Here is a 17915-nt window from a genome sequence, read left to right on the forward strand (position 1 = left end):
GAAATTACTGGGGATAGAAGCATTGGGAAGCTTTTCTTGTCTCAATAAGCCTATGTTGAGAAAGTGTTTAAGCGTTTCAACATGAATAATACTAAGCCTGTGACTGTTCTATTTGCTACCCATTTCAAGTTATTTATAGATATGTCACCAAAAATATATGAGGAGATGGAGTACATGTCCAGTGTTCCCTATTCGAGTGTTGTTGGTAGCATCATGTATGATATGGTATGCACCCGACCTGACATTTCACATGCAGTTAGTGTTGTGAGTAGATACATGGCGTGTCCTGGGAAAGAGCATTGGCAAGCAATGAAATGGATTTTAAGGTATTTGAAGGGCACTACAGATGTTGGTCTGACATTTGACAGGGCTAAGATAAGTGATTCAATTGTTGGCTATGTGGATTCAGATTTTGCAGGTGACTTAGATAAGAGGAGATCTTTGACAGGTTATTTGTTTAATATTTCTGGAAGTACTATTAGTTGGAAAATAACATTGCAAGCTACAGTTACTTTGTCTACCACAAAGGCTGAATATATGGCCTTAGCAGAGACAGTAAAGAAAGTTTTATGGTTACAAGGTTTGATGGGTGATCTTGGGTTGATACAGAACAATGCAACAGTGTTTTGTGACAATCAGAGTGTAATACATCTCACAAAGACTCAGATATACTATGAGCGAACTAAACACATTGATGTCAAATATCACTTTATTCGGGACATTGTATCTCAAGAGACTGTAGTTGTATAGAAAGTCTCTACACATTATCCAGCAGATATGATGACCAAGGGAGTCCCAGTCAGCAAGTTTAGGCATTGCCTAAACTTGTTTGGTGTTTGTATTGCTTAGTAATGCCCTTGTGAGGGCATATGGCAAGACAGAGTGTTTTGTGGTTATTTTGTTGATGATTGAGGGAATTCAAGCCGATGGGAAGAATCGTTATTTTTATGACTTGAAATTTTGATATATTTTTTATAGACTCGAATTGTGACCCAACTCGAAAGTTTTCACGTTACGACCCGATTGGAATAAAAAGTGAGATCTATGGTGGTAGCGGAGGGCACAGGCCGATAGGCTTGGGCCCGAAGTCCATCATTAATCTCCTTAGAGGTACAGGGGCAAATCCTCTCGGTATGGACCAGTATAAATATTGTAATATTCTAACATTTACTGTAGAATTGTGAGATATTTGAAAAACACACTGAGGTTAGGGTTTGAGAGTTCTGAGTTATTGTATCTTGCTCTTTTCATCATAGTGAAATTTTTTCTCTTGTCTTATCTGTGGACGTAAACCTAATAGTTGAACTACATTAAATCCTGTGTTATTATTATTCTCTTTTCTATACTGTGTGATTGTGTTATATGTGTGTGTGCCTTAGATTTATGTACTTATTATAACAAATTTTTATATTCATAATATGGGATTTTCAATGTAGAATAATAGGGCAGTCTATATAACATGAATATATATTGTAAGTTAAAAAACTTTCATGAATGGCTTTTTTTTTAACCACTTTCTTGAATGAGTTATTTGCTTGAAATAAGAAAAAAAATTAAAATAATTTCAAATCTAAGATTCTTTGTTCCATGGAAATTTTTCATATTTTAACAATATTAAACACATACCCCATTAGTCAAACGTTTATTCGTATTTTTTAAAAATTATTTTATTTAAAATTATTTACCATTTTAAGAATAATACAAAGTATTAATTACTTTCCCTATCCGTCTTATTTTTAGTGTTTTTTAAGATTTTCATGTAAAAATATTAATAAAAAATTTTATAAAAAATGTTAATTATGTGCCAAAATGGCCTTGTAGCATCCATAAAATATAAAAATGAGATAAGAAAAAATTAATGTATTGAAAACAATAATAATAGATAAGAATAAAATTAGAAAAAAAAATTAATATTTCCTTTATTATCAAAAAGTGACAAATAAAATGAAACAAAAAAATTTTATAAACATCAATTGAAACTGAAATGATTCGAGTAATTTTTTTAATCTTATTTTTATTTCTATTAAATACAATAATTATTATTCTTACAATTTATCTTATCACTTATATTTTAAAATAAAAAATAAATTAATTAAATAAAAAATATTTTATTTTTAATTAATTTTTTAATTATTATAAAAATTTTTAAATAATAAATAAAAACAGATGGAGTATTCATTAGCTATTAGAGTTAGCACCGACGCAACAGAGGGTATGGTCTGGGAATGATCTTTCCACCTTCATAAGGGTGAAGTGACGACAGCGAAATCCCGAATTCTGCAGCATCAAATTCCAGTTGAGGATGCTGAAGTTGAGGCCGCAATATTTTTGTTTAAATTCTGGAATTGGGCTTCAAAGATGTTGTCCTGCTATCAAATTCCTTTTTTTTTTTTTTTATCTGCAATTTTGTCATTGCATAAAAGCCCTAGCAAGTATAATACAAATATAAGGCTTGAAGCCTGATTTTATAATAGAAGACCCAACTGAAATTACTGGCCTAGCAATAGAAGTCCAAGACCCTTCTTCACCAAAGACCTTGCTACACTCAAGCAGAAAGCCAAGAAGCTTGCTCAACGCCGCCTCTTCAAGAGCTGAGTAGAACCAAAGCCACCCATCAGAGACCGAAAACGAAGGAGTTACTGCTAACCCATGCAATGCTTGAAAAACAAGCAGGCCAAGAAGAAACCCCCCATCATCTCTATAAAAGCTACTAAACTTTCATCACCTTCGACTTTGGGAAAGAAAAAAATGGAGGTCATGGCCCTTTAACCATGAAGCACCAATGAGTTGCTTGCAATCAAATTTGTTGATCATAGTTAACGTGGTTAATTCAAATTTTGAAAATGCTCTCCAATCTCAGAACTCCTTCAATATGAGTTGGCCCACTACATCAATGTAGAGGCCCTTAGATTCAGTGGGCTCGAATTAACCACACCATGTGAATTCCACTTATCATTTTATATTTAATTAATTATAAATTAAAAAGCAGCGCACGTTGCCTTGGAGCGAGTGAAAGCTCACCACCACTGCCATGAACCCTTAACTCACAAGCAAAGTAGTTTTGTGTAGTGGGAGATTTCTTAACTTTATTGAATTACGCCCATACGTTTGCATTCTAATGATGGGGATCGGATTCAAGCATTGATTCCTCCCAAGTTCATATAGAGTGCAGTTTAGAAATTACGAAATCTAGAATCTAGCTTTTTTTTTTTTTAAATAGAAGAATAGAGGAGCATATATTTAATTTGAATTTATTAGATAAGTGATATATTTTCAATTATTAAATCACGTCAGGTTAGGTGAATTTTATACAAAAATTTTTATATAATTGGATTTCCTTGATTATTAAAAATAAGATAAAAAATCGATAAATTTTAAGTCAATGATACTAAAGTTATTTTTAAAATTATGAGATTTCGAGTTTAAATTTTAATTGGAATTATATGTAAAATAAAAAATATAATTAAAAAAAGAGATAAAACTCCACTCGGAGCGCAGTAGATTCCTTTCATTTCATTTTCGAAAATGAAAAGAAAAGATTCATTAGAATCTATTAATTTTTATCAACAAAATTTTCATTATTTTCAATTAAATTATTAGATTTTAAAAAAATTGAAGAAATTTTATTTTTTATATTTTAAAAATTATGCAATTGTTATATAAATAAAAGTATAAATATTTAATATTTTCAAAAGTGTATGATTTTTTTTTTACTATTTAAAATGTAACATAGTTAAATATCAAGAGTTTCAATTTTAATATCCATATATTTTATATAAATATACTGTTAAATAATATAAAAAAATAAAATACAATAAAAAATGGAAGGTCTTGGACATAAAAAATATGAATAGAGCCCAAATTAATCTTTTCCTCCCAAGAAGCATCCTATGGACAATAACAATTAACAATTATTGATGTATAATATAATAAATATTAAAAAAATTAAACAGTTAATTAATAAATGTTGATATTAAATAGTAGTAAAAGACAATATAATAAAGTAAATTTTAATATCTTTCACACTCTTTAAAGTGGAGAAAAAATGATTACTTAATATTTAATGATTTTTTTAGGAGAGTAAGATTTAATATATATTTGAGTGTGTTTTATATATTGGATGATAATTTTTTTTTTAAATATATAAATGAATTATGATTATGAATTAGGTCAAAACTCAAAACTAATTGTGTGGATTGTTTTTTTTTCTTGTATAAAGATTCAAGAGTAATGTAATTATCATATTGATATGATTGTGATTATTGACTAAGTATAGAGGTAGTGGGTTGTGTGTATGCATTGATTTCTTGGTCTTGGCTCTTAGGTCTTTTTTTTTTTTTTTTTAACTTGCTTTTGCAATTTAGGCATGAGTCAGCTGATTGCGTATTAATTATTAAAATAATATAATTTAAAAAATTATTTGTAGATGTAATGTTAATTTAAACTTATTTAAAAAATAATATTTGCTTAAAAAATCAATTAAAGATGATTTTTAACTGATGTCACATCACGTTAGAATATTCAAAATTCATCATTTAAAATAGCGTTTCTTGAAATAGTGTTAAATCACGTTAAAGAATATAAAAATTGCTTAAGAAAATATAATTTAAAATGATATTTTTGAAAATAATGTCACATCACATCAGAAATGTAAAATTGCTAAAAGGAAAATTACAATTTAAAATGATATTTTCTAAAATATTTATTCAAGTTTTCTTAGAACTTTGAGAATATGTGAAGTTTACAGAATTTATTCTCTATCCATTATAATATACTTTATAATTTTTCTAAAATAAATTAATTAAAAAATAAAAAATACTATTCTGTTCGGTTCAAACCAATTTTTTCTCTCAAAATTAAACTAAAATAATCGAAATTTTTAAAATATAAAATTGAACGAAATTATTAAATTAAGATGATTCAATTCGATTTTTCGATTTAAACTGAATAGTGTTCACCCCTAATCTAACCTATCAACTTGATTCAAATCTGGTTTTATCTAAAATGACACATAATTTATTATGATGTTGATTTAAAATTATTCATAATTTATAAGTTAATCTAAATTTAGACTCCTTTTATTTTACAAAAAATAATTTATATATGAAAAATATATTTTCCATAAAAAATATTTTTTTTTGCAAAAATATTTTTCATTGTTGTTTGATTGCAATGTTAAATTAATTATATATATATTTATTTTATGGATATATAAGTGTTTTCACATTTTAATAAAATTATTAAAGTTTAGAAAATGGAAAATAATTTTGTCTTTTAAAAAATGTAAATAATTTCCTTAAAAACGACTTAATTTAAACTCATTTTTCAAAATTTATCAAACACTAAAAAATATATAAAATATTTTTTGTAAAACAAACAAAACTTAATATAAAAATATTTGTACACATAACAATTTAATGGATAATCTGAATCAATATTAAATGATCAAAACTAAACCCAGCCGTTGCACCAAATGCTCAAGCATGAGTGCTTTGTATTCATTGAACAAAAACAGATTGTAATTGTATAATAGTATATGAAAACATATCTTAAGAACGCTAAAAAAATTTCCAAGAAAAATGACAAAAATCTACCTAATTCAACTTATTTATCACTCCCGTAATTAATAGATTAGGAAGTAAATGTAGATTAGATAGCATTTGAATATAATTAAAGCTTTATAATAAAGTCAAACATTTTTAATATATGTTGAATATGAGATTCAATACACGCCAATATTCCGGTCATGCGAGGCAATTTTTCATCGTGTAGTTTGGTGTTAATTTTGACCTCATAATATTTAATGATATAACATCACTCTAAAATACTTAAATATATACTTTGACGAATTAAATCATAAATATTTTAATTAATTTTATTTATTAAAGATAAATTTATCATCTTATACAGAATTCAGATATGTCGTTTTCTTCTAATTAGTCTTACATATTTATTTTTTCATACTAGCTTTAATTTAATATTTAAAAAAAATCAAAAATTAAGGATTGATAATTAAGCCGTAGCAAATAAATTTCAAAGCGTAAACCAAAGGACACGTTCATAGAAAGTTGTCTTTCTTAAATTTATTAATGTTCAGTTGACTAATACTCCAAATATGATAAATATTTCAAAAAATATAATAAATTTAAATTTATATTTTAACCAAAATTGAAAAAATAAATCAAAATATTTTCTTAAAAAAATTATAATAAAATTTATAGATTATACATTAAGAAATATGATTAATAAAACTCGAAATCAACGCTGAATGAGTTTTACTTACTGAATTAATTTTTATTGGCAATAAAATCATTCTTTAATTATAATATATTATAAATTTTTTTAGAGATTATAATAAAATTTATAAATTACATATGAAAAAATACAATTAATAAAACTTAAAATTAACTTAATAAGAACGCTGAATGAATCTTACCGATCAATCTTTGTTGGCTCTAAAACTATTCTCTTGTCGAAGGTTGATAAGTCATTTTCTTTTGGTTTACACATACAAATAAAATAAAATAAAAGGTTAGCATGACTGAAACCCTTCAAACACTCAAAACACCCACCAACTTTTGACACTTTGAAAATATTTTAAAATTATATAAAACTTCATTTATATATATAAAACCTAAAAATATTTATATTAAAAGGTGGCAAGTGTAGTTTTTTTCTTAGTAAATTAAAAAAAAATATTTGAATTTTAACAAACAAGCCAAGTGTCTTGCAAAGAGACATGGTGTCGGCAATAGCTTTGTTCTCAAGAAAATTAAAGATTTTGATTAGTGAAGTTTAGTTTAATGATATTAAAATAATTTTAAAATTGAAAGTCTCAAATTTAAATTTTTAATTGATGTTAATTGTTAAAAAAGAGTGTGGGAAATGGAGACAAAATTCCTATCAATTACTATGATCAAGAGTTAGGTTAGCAACTATTGCACCCACTAAAAGGAAAACATTTTCTTCATAATTGAAATACTATTTATTTTTTTAGTTATTTATTTTGTTAGTTTTAAATTTTAATCTAGCCCACATAGGTTTTTTCATATTTTATAAACAATTTTAATAGGCTAAATATATAAATTTATTCTTAAATTTTATTAAAAAAATATTCATGGCACATCCCACGACATTTTAATTCTTATAAATATTTTATAACACATCTCAACTCTTATAAAATTAAAATTAAAAAGATATCTAGTCAGTAAATCGCTATGTCAATGCGATCTTAATTCCTATAAGAGTTAAAATATGCTATAAGACATTTAAAAGTTTATAATATAAGATTTTTTTTTAATAAAATTTAGATATAAAATAATATATTCGGTATTTTAATATTATTAAATTTAATCTCATTAAATTAATAAAGTGTACATATTTTATAAGTTTATTTTAAAAAAATTAAATTTAATATGTATAATTAATAGGATCTTTTTAAATTTTTTACTTGGAATTTGAGTTTGAGATAGGTATAGATAAAGTAGAGCCGAGAGGATCTTCTTTTTTACGTGGAATGGGATCCATGCATGGGATGGGAGTATTAAGTCAGAAAAAAAATAGTTATATAATTATGTAAAGGGTTAGATTTTTTACTAATTAGTTTTTCATTATTTTTAAATTGAATGATTAAATTTTTAAAAATTAAAGAAATTTTATTTTTTATATCTTAAAAATTATGTAATTGTTACGTAAATAAAAGTTTAAATATTTAATATTTTCAATAAATGTATAAAATTTAATATATTTTATGTAATTGTTATTCTTATTGAAGGAAAAATAAAACTCCCTGGCATGGATATTATTAATTTTTTTTAATCACTTTATCTACAGTTAAAATTCATTTATATTTATATTATTTTTATCTTCATATTTTTCAGTCTTTTGCCTATAAAATAAGTTGAGTCATATTTTTACAAATTTAAATAAATTATTTTCAATCAAAATTGTCACGACCCAACCTATGGGCCGGACCGGCACTAGGACCTGGGCCAGCCTAAAGCCCCCGAGGCCCGTAGTAAGCCTTAACTGTTCATTTACCCAATTCTAAGGCCCATTGGGCCCAAATTCAAGAAACCAAACGGACAGAGTCCGGCCATAAAATGGACTTTCCAACGGGGAGTTTTTGACTCACCCGACCTGTAAACACAATAAATACTCAATTGGGGAGCTCAGCTCACCCTCCACATACTCATCAACATAAAATAAATGGGAGCTCAGCTCCCTCATCCAATCCATCAACATGCATAACATATTTAAGTTTACAGGTCCAACATGATAAAAATATTACAGACCAAATTCAAATAAATACTGCTAACACATGCGGAAATTCTAGGAGTAATTAAAATTACACAAACATGGATAAACAACCTGCGAAGGATAAAAGCAGGTTAACCCAGAATAAAATATCCTCCTGTGGCCTGTAAAAATTTTTGAACAGGAGTGAGCGTTCGACTCAGAGAGTAAAATATCAATCTTACTATAATCTCTATAACTATCTGAAACTAATGCAACCTGTAGAGTGAAATGCAACATTAACATCATATTCACATCATAGCATCAAAAAGGTAATTTGGAGCACTCACGCACCCTGTAGCATCAATCATAATATATTGGGAGCTGATCCTCATGACTCTCTTAAATCCAACAGTGCGGTGAAGAACTCAAGCGGGACTTTCGCTTAATAAACCAAATCGAGGGTCCAAGAACTCAAGCCGTGACTACCCCTCGAAGGCGGGTCTGAAGAACTCAAGCGTGACTACCCCGTCCTATCCATAGTCCACACCACATCACACGCGCCAACGCACGCTGCGCTCCAAATTACCACAACAACACTCATGGCACATTATGATTATGAATGCAACATAAATCGTGCCTAGAGTTTAACTACATAAATATATTCATATAAGTGATGCATGGGCATGCTGAACATATAATAATATCGAAATTATAATTAAAATTAATATTTTACTCACAAACTTGACGACAAATTACTGTGGCGGCTGGGCGGAGGAAGAAGGCTGTCCCGGCTCACCTGACAATCATATTACAATTATTTAATACAATCTGACTCAATACAAACAAAGAAAAGACCAATTACGTCCTAAATCGTGCCGAAAATCCGGCAGAGTCTCCCCTATACCTAGGACCTACCCAACCTGCAAAAGGGCTAAAAACGCACTTCTATACTCACAATCCATATATCAACAGTTCAATCATATCACACAGCCCCTCCTGGGCCCATCAAATCAATTATCCATCACAATACGCAAAATTTCAATTTAGTCCTTATTATTGATCATTTTTGCAAAAATTGCTCAAACAAGCTCTAAAAATTATAAAACTTTGCCCCGCGGTCCTTAGCAATATTACTAAGCTATTGCAAAAAGAATCGTAATTTTCTAAGCTACCACGAATATTTTATGGATTTTTAATCCTATTTAAGCACTAGAAAATTACGAAAAAACAAGGTTCGGGTTTACCTTTGCCGATTCCGACTTCGGGAACACGCTCGGGACGTCTGACAATGGGGGGCTAGCCAAAACCTCGGCCCAATTCGGAGACTTTTGCCCAAATTTGCCGATCAATCGCCGAATTTCCGCGAATCGAGAATACCTACACGAAGCCCATAACACGGGGGTTAGTACATAAATTTTTCAGAATTTTCTAAGCTCATTTAATGCTCGAAAATACACCTGCGGTTCCGTGGGACCCGAAAAGCGGTGTCGAAAAAATTCAAAATTTATGTCGTTGCGAAGCTCTCGACGAATGGAGCGTGCTGGTGGCCTCGGTTTTCTCGTGGGATTCACGGTTTTCGAGAAATCTAGCCCGAAAGTCGAAATGGGCTAAAATCTTCCCGAGCTAAAATCGGACAATCCGCTCGATGGATTTCGGCGTTCTTGGTGTCTATGGAAAGCTCTCGCCGAGTAGATGATTTTGGACACAAGACCCGGTCCAATTGGTGGCCGGATCGGCCGGATTTGGCCGTGGAAGTCGAAGCGGCGCGGCGCGTGCAGGGGGGGAATCGCGCGCGTTTTCCGGCCGTTCGCCGGCGAGGAGGATGCGAGGAGGCGGTGGCAGGAGGAGAGAGAAAAGAGAGAGAGAAGGGGAGAGCGTCGCGCGCGGGAGGAAGAGGAAGAAAAAGAGAAGAGACCGGTCCGATTCGACCGGTCCGATCCGGTCCGGTTCGATTCGGCCGGTTCGATTCGAAATACAAAATTTTGAATTTTTACTCTGCCTCGGGACCGAAAACGAGGTCCAAAAATTCCGAAAAAATTCCCGAAAACTCAGAAAAATACGTAGACTCCAAATATATTTTTAGTTTTGCCACGTGGTCTTTAAATTAATTTTTAAAAATCATCAAAGTTTATATTTTCGGAAAATCGAACCCGATTTTTAAAATCCGAAAAATCTCAAAAAAATTCCTAAAATTTAAATAAAATTTAAATATAAAAAATACTCATAATTAATAAAATTTTGGGGTGTTACAAAAATTATCATAATTTTTTTTTTTATATGTGATGGGAGACTTATTCAAGACTGACCATCAATTTCGTTGAGAGACTACAATTACATTATGGTAAAGATTATCACTACTTATTCAGTGGGTCAATTGACCCACTCAATTTTTTAAAAAAATAATTTTTCTGTATATATTATGTATAAATTATTTATTGACTCACTAAAATAATTTTATGACCCACTAATATTAATTAAGTCAATCCTTGTTCATGAATATTAAGGAGTTAGAAATTTATATCAAAGGTATATATATATAGAAAAGTCAAGCTTATAGATTATTCATATGAGGTTTTATATTTGAATAATTCAATAAATAAATAAATTTATTTATATTTAATTTTTCTTTGACATTAGTAATTTTAATTTTGGTTGTTAAATTTTATTTTTAATTAATTAAAAATCACATTTTCTTTAAATCATCAAGGAATGATAAATTAAATATATTAAATCTAAATATGAAGTCATAATGAAATATTTGCCTATATTAATTATATGCTCCACTCCAATATATGAATCCTATGTACATAAGATGCAAATAGATAGATTCTAATTTCAATTAATTTTTTTTTAATAAAGATTTTAATTGATTTAATATATAATTTTTTTAATAAATATAACACATAAATTATCAACAGAAATAAATCACTATTAAAATCATAACAATTTTAATAGAATTATTATTCCTATGTAGAGTTAAAGAATGCAAAAATTTTGCATGTATATGGACCACTCATCAAAGAATAAAAGAGCTCTGCTCTAGGTATATAACATACTGATAACCAGTGAAGGCACACGTGAAAGTAGAGCTCTGCTCTAGGTAAAGGAGAGGACTAAGAATGAATTGAATCCCATATCAAAAAAGAAGCATGAGGTTAAGATATTTACAAAAGGAAGTGTAATTTTAGACATAAAAAAGAGGTTTAAGGGATAATTCATGAGCCAGATGGATCAAAATGAACAATACCATCTTGTGAATTTGAGTTGTAACAAAAATATCTAGTTTGGATTATTAGATTTTAGTTTTTCTATTCTTTAATAATAAATAATTTTTAATATTTTAAATTTTAAAATTTATTTAAAAAATTAGAAAATTATTTAAAAAAAACTTATTTGAACTTAAATAAAAAAATTTTAATTAATTTAATTAAAAACATAAAATTTACTTAATTGGACTTTCTAAACAATATGGGGATTTAAATAAAAAAAAAAAAAAACTATATGGGGACAAATTTTAACTTTATTCCATATATATTTGGACAAACAAACATAGCCTTAATATGCCTCCGATTTTCCATCTAAAAATCAAAGGGACAAAGAATTAAATGATCCAACGGCAGATAAAGACTGCGACCGTGAATTTCTTAAACATCAACAATAAAAACAAAAATATTATAAAGTACAATCGTGATTTCGATTAATATTTAATATAAAATAATAAATTATGTAAAAATAATTAGACATAAAAAGATAATTATTATTTAAAAAAAATTTTTTTAACACAATTAAAATTAAAATTTATGAAAAATGTTATAACTTAATTATTAATTAATGCTTTATAATTAATTTACCATTTGATGTAAAATTACTTATATAAAATAATCAATACATTATATAATTTTTCATAAAAACGTGCGGCACACGCACGCGTGGGACTTAAACAGAGTAAAGAAGCGCGTGCTCTCTGACCAAAACGCCCGGGGTTTCGTTCCCTGTGTCCTAAAGAAAGGAAATTTTTAATCCTTGACTTAGCTCCGTTTTGGATTTTAATGATGTCTAAGTCTAATAATAATAATAATACAAGTTAGAAATGAAATGACCCGTCAAATTAAATTAAAGCAATGGATTTTTCAAGTCAAGGATGGCACTCTCTGCTCTGCCCTTATTTTTTTAAAGTCAGAAGTGGGAAATGGGATCCACTTTGGAACTTCTTTTCCTTCCCTCCAGCTATATATACATTTAAGCAAACTTCGTCTTTCCTTGGCTTATCATCCCCACCAAAGACAAAGCCTGCTACAAGTCTTCTCTTTGCCTTTGCTTTCTTTCTTTCTTTCTTTCTTTCGGGGTTTTCTTCTTCATTTTCTAATTTCTTTCCAACATGGGTTGTTAGTTTCTTCTCAATTTAGCTCAACCTTGTTGAGTTCATTAATAAATACCCCATATTTCTCTTTGTTCCTCAACTGCGTTGATTGTTAATTTCCGACTCTCAGCTGATTTTGGAGGTAGGAAACATGGAGAAAGCAAATTTTGCTGTGAATGGTGGAATCAAATTGCCCGTTGGGTACAGGTTTCATCCTACAGATGAAGAGCTTCTTGTTCATTACTTGAGAAGAAAGGCCTGTGGTGTTCCATTACCTGCTTCTATTATTCCTGAGCTTGATGTATTCCAACATGATCCTTGGAGCTTGACAGGTTAGTGAAAATTTCCTTCTTTATATATATATATATAAACTTAATTAATTATAATAAACAAGGATTTATTTTTATGACTAAAGATTAGATGATAAAACATCTGGCCACATTGTATAAGTCTTCCTTTTCGTTCTAGGTGATTTGAAGGAAAAGAGGTACTTCTTTGGCAGAAAATGGGGAAATGACAGTGAAAACAGATGCAAGAGAGCTGCTGCTTCTGGTTACTGGAAGCCTATTGGCAAAGACAGACAAATTGTTGCTTCTTTGAGCAACCACGTAATTGGAACGAGGAAAACTCTGATTTTCTGCGAGGGGAAGCATTCTAACGACTCTAAAACTCAATGGATCATGCATGAATATCGCCTTGTAGGCTTAGGAATAATCCCCAACCTAACCCAGGTATAACACTAGATTAAAAAGTTCACAGCATAAACAATATTCCATATTAGTTCATACTTACTCTAATGAATGAATTTGTTCTTGAAAAATTTATTTTCAGGCAGCTAAGATGAAATTAGGAGAATGGGTTGTCTACCGTGTGTTTCAGAGGAAAAGGAGGCCTAGAAAACAAGGGATAATCATTTCTAAGCCTTCAAACACCAATCAAACTACTCACGAGGTGATCAGTCCAAGTTTTGTGGAGTTCACAATGGAAGAAAGCTCTGATATGGGTCCTCCCCAACCAACTTCACCATGTTCTAGTGGAATCACTGAGGTCTATTCTAATGGGTTAGACGAAGAAGAAATCAATTCCAACGTTAGCTTTTCTTTACATTCTTGTATGAGGAAGACTTAAAACACTCTTCTAAGGAAATTTACCAGAGAATTATGCAACAAATTATATTAGAATGGATTGAATGAAACCTTTTAATTCTCTTTCAAGGGCAATGAAGCAAATTCATGAAAATTAAGGAATAATGTATAGTGCTGTTTCATCCCTATACATGTTTTTAGAAAATAAAATGTATTACATTCCGCATCAATCATGCAGATAGTGGGAGAGAGTTGGTATAATTTTTAGAAAATAATTTACATAATATATAATAATTTTGTTATTGTTATTATTATTAAAAGGCAAGTGATTTTTGGGACAAAAAGATAGATGCAAAGTAGATAATATGCGTTAAAAAAGATATATATAAAAGAAAGGCATCCAAGGAAAGCAGAAAAGAGATTCTACATTATCTATCACTTTGCTGGGAAAGTAGATCCCTTGAGCACAAGCTTATAAACATGAACAAAAAAATATGGTGGGAAAAAGGGCATCTGCACATGGGGTTTGATTCCTGTTCATATTTCTTAGAAGAACTTAATATCATACCCTAGTCTTTAAAAAATAGAATTCCATTAGTGGAATCATTATGACTTTAGTTATATCTTTCAATTATTTTTCTTAGCACTACCAGACCACATTATTATTAAAAAAAAAAAAAGATTCTCTCACTGTTTAAAGTCTTCCAAATGTGCTGAAAAGGACTCCAAATTAAAATATATTAATTATCAAAGAATGGCATTTGTTTGTGTTGAGAAAGGGAACAAGCGAACAAGACACAAAGGAGTTTTCTATATACTTCCAGGCTTGGATATCTCAACCTCTCATGGGGTGATGAGAATAAGATTCCTTGTGTGAACCAATGAAAGCCACGGGAGAAAGACATCTATGAGTTAGTTTAACCATTTCCATTCCAGAATCAAAATAATATAAAAATTCTGATTTCTCCTTCCCTCCTTGGGTCTTGTCCATGTAGCAGAGCTAAGCTATAGCCTCTCAGATATATACGTAGAATTGAGAGAATAAGTATCAACAAAGTGATTAGATTTTATATTATAACAGGCATGTGATCTTCAAAAGGGGCATCAATATATATATATATATATAAAGAGAACAGTTGAACTAGTTCACACAATCATGGGATAATAAAACCCACAAATATTATGTAAGAGCTAACTCAAAATACCCTTTAAAGGGAAAAATATGATTGCTGAAACAAAGAGTGACTACAAAATTGATCATCCAATCAGCACAATAATGGTTGAGAAGGGTCTTAAAGTAGGTTTAACTTTGAGTGCTTATTGATATTTGCATCAAGCCCTATTGTGCTCATGGAAAAAAAAAAAAAATACTCCATGAAAATAGCTTAAATGGCATTCAATCACACAAACTCTCCTCCATTTCATTGCAGAAAACCCACAAATCTGGAAATTAAAATCAAAATTTATAAAATCAAACGTGTTTGGCTCTTTTTCCAAGCAGAAGATATGTGGTAAAGCATGTAAGGTTCTCCATCTTCGCAGTGTCTTTGATAATGATGTGGTTGGACATCAATGAAGATGAGCCCATCTCATTGCTTGTAAAGTTGATATTGGATGGTTTGGTTTTGTGGATTTGTTTGTAAAGTAGGTTGATTTTAGGTGATTTGTTCATTTACCACATTGTTGCCCATTTTTTTCTATTTAGATTGTTTTTATTGTTATCTTTTTTTTTTCCTGCTTCTTATTATTTCATTGTGGATTTGTTATTGTGCTTTTTTGCCCCTTCACTGTTCTCCATCATTGGTTTGTTTTGAATTTTTGGTTGAATTGAAATAAGAGAGAAGAAAGACAAAAGAGAGGGAAGAATGAAATCTTTCTTTCATGCTTGCATAGTTTTGGTTATGTGTTGAGTTTTGCAGAAGGGAAGAACAAGAGGGAGGGGGGTGAAGACCATAAAGAGGAGAGAGAGACAAATACGATAAAATCTTTCATATATTAGTGGGACTAGAGGTCATTTCTTGCTTATACTTGATTTACTATACACTCAAGAAACAAACATGTATAATTTATATATTTAATAAGTGAATTCCACCCTACACTTTCTTTTTCACTTTTATGACGAACCGAGTTTAAATAAAGTTTTTCCGATTTAACAATAATTTTCAGCCCCCATGTTAGCATGTCAAATAAGGATACAAACATCAATAAGTAGCCAAGGCCCAATTATAATTCTCCCACAATTTAGTTATGTTCATATAATGATTTTTTTATTAATGATTGCAATAAAATTTAGTGCGAATACCAGTTAATACATTTGAAATTTTCCCTGAAAAATATGATTGCCTAAGGAAAGAATGCCTCAGTTGCCTATTCAATTTGCACAACAATTAGCTTCAACAATTAATTTCACAGATACAGAGTTAAAATTAAGTCAAAGACACTTCACATGTATGTACGCTCAAAAGATTGCATTTAAGATCATTTGTAGAATTATGTGAATAATTATTTAGAGTTTTCAATTATTGGAGTGACCAAAATTATTGACAAAGGATCCATCTTTTCAAACTCAAGAAGATATGTCATCACCAAATTTGGAAAGGAATAGAAACTTCTCTCTTTTTTTTCAAAAAAAGTATGTGTGCACACACACACACACACACGCACACATATATGTGTGTCTCTGTGCATCCACGCTATTGAAATTGATAAATTGACATCATCAAAACACATATAGGAGTATCAACTTCGGAGGAAATGAAGTAGAGATATGATTCTGCCTCAGAAGTTGGTCTCAATTAATAAAGAAGAATCAATGTTTCTCATGATTTTATCTTGAAAAGTCCTTTCTCTATTGGCAAAGTCAATTTGCAGAAAGAGGAGCTGTGTGGAGGGATGGGAATTGGCGGATGTAGGGAAATGCCGACCAATGATTACTTGTAGCAGAGGTTTTAGAATCATCAACTCATCAAAGCAATTAATATTCTGCACGTAATCTATAATATATGTTTAGAAGCAGACAAAGGTTATGCAAATGAAAATGGTTTGGGGTGTATATTTCTGACTTCTACTGCCTCAGGGAATTTTTTTTCCTCAATCAGGTGGGCTAACATTCATTTGTGGTAGGCCACAACTAATTAATAAGATTATTCATCTTAAGCTTATCCTTGTCTGCTCAATCATATCAATCATTCCCTTTATAGTTTATAAAGATAAAGAATTTTCTTATATCTTCGTATGCACTCCAAGCATTGCTCTTGGCAGATAAGACATTTAGTGTTGGTTTCACATTTGAAATCCATAGATGAGAGACTCACAATTTTGTCTTTGTCCATAATAGAGTGTAGATAATAATATTTTGTGTTTCTAATAATAATAATAATAATAATAATAATGTTTTATTATATCCCTTAAATGATAAGATAAATAATTTCATATTTTACTTAAACACTGAAAAGAATAAAATTATACACCTACAGATAATTGTAAGACAAAATATTGGGCTTCATGCTCAAGTCTCTAGAAAAGGCTAAAGTGCCATTGGATGATAAGAATTTAAAAAATTTGAAGTAGAAGGAAGAAAGGGAAGGAGGGGAAGAGGAGAAAAAACTCAAAGGGCTACATTTTTTTTTCTCATTAATTCTATATAATAAAAGACTACATATTTATATATATAAATCTCCCATAATTACTCTACCAAATTAAGAATATAAAACCTACCTATCTCGAAATATAAATCCTACACTAAATAGATCTACTAATTAGGAATACAGATCATATCTATTTAGGAATATAAATCCTATATCAAATAGGAATATATAAAATCCATATTGATTTTTCATAACAGATGAGAAATGACAGAAAAATAGTTCTCCAAACTTAAAGTTGTACACCCAAGCTGCAATTAACAGCAATATCAATGATCAATCCAGCAGTGTCAACAACCTTATTCATTACAGCTAGGAGTAGATAAATAGAAAAGATACTGCAAGAAAAATACCTGAAAAAAACCTGCTGCACTTGCATTCCAGGTCCATGCAGCAATGTAGTTCCAATGGCTCAGACAGGGAATAATAACCCACTAGGATTCAAGAATAAACAATTACTTTAGAATTAAATCTAGCAATCTTGAGATCCTAAAACATGCTTATCAATACCAAATAACACAAATGAATCATCGGTTAACTGTATTGACGCCGATAACTGATAACTATAATGGTAATTACAACTTCATA

General features: G+C 29.8%; 1 protein-coding gene and 1 long non-coding RNA gene across 2 annotated transcripts; one reads left to right on the forward strand and one right to left on the reverse strand.

Moving 5' to 3' along the window:
• Positions 1–8155: 8155 nt before the first annotated feature.
• On the reverse strand, positions 8156–9568 carry LOC131179892 (uncharacterized). The gene is made up of 3 exons (XR_009148810.1): positions 9483–9568; positions 8976–9034; positions 8156–8420 (listed from the first exon to the last, which is right to left on the reverse strand). It is a non-coding gene; the product is annotated as an uncharacterized LOC131179892 (long non-coding RNA).
• A 2919-nt stretch (positions 9569–12487) lies between these two features.
• LOC110637838 (NAC domain-containing protein 83) lies at positions 12488–13812 on the forward strand. Its single transcript, XM_021788182.2, has 3 exons — positions 12488–12930; positions 13067–13329; positions 13430–13812. The coding sequence occupies exons 1-3, from the start codon at positions 12750–12752 to the stop codon at positions 13724–13726; spliced, it is 741 nt and encodes a 246-aa protein (XP_021643874.2). The 5' UTR covers positions 12488–12749; the 3' UTR covers positions 13727–13812.
• The last annotated feature ends 4103 nt before the right edge of the window (positions 13813–17915 follow it).

This window comes from Hevea brasiliensis, chromosome 1, assembly GCF_030052815.1.
Source record: "Hevea brasiliensis isolate MT/VB/25A 57/8 chromosome 1, ASM3005281v1, whole genome shotgun sequence".
NCBI classification, from domain to species: Eukaryota; Viridiplantae; Streptophyta; class Magnoliopsida; order Malpighiales; family Euphorbiaceae; genus Hevea; species Hevea brasiliensis.

Excerpts from the sequence above, each read along its gene's own strand:
- LOC110637838 (XM_021788182.2), top strand. The coding sequence starts at position 12,750 with ATGGAGAAAGCAAATTTTGCTGTGAATGGTGGAATCAAATTGCCCGTT. Across the intron at positions 12,931-13,066 it reads TGATCCTTGGAGCTTGACAG|GTGATTTGAAGGAAAAGAGG; the intron begins GTTAGTGAAAAT and ends TTTTCGTTCTAG. Across the intron at positions 13,330-13,429 it reads TAATCCCCAACCTAACCCAG|GCAGCTAAGATGAAATTAGG; the intron begins GTATAACACTAG and ends ATTTATTTTCAG.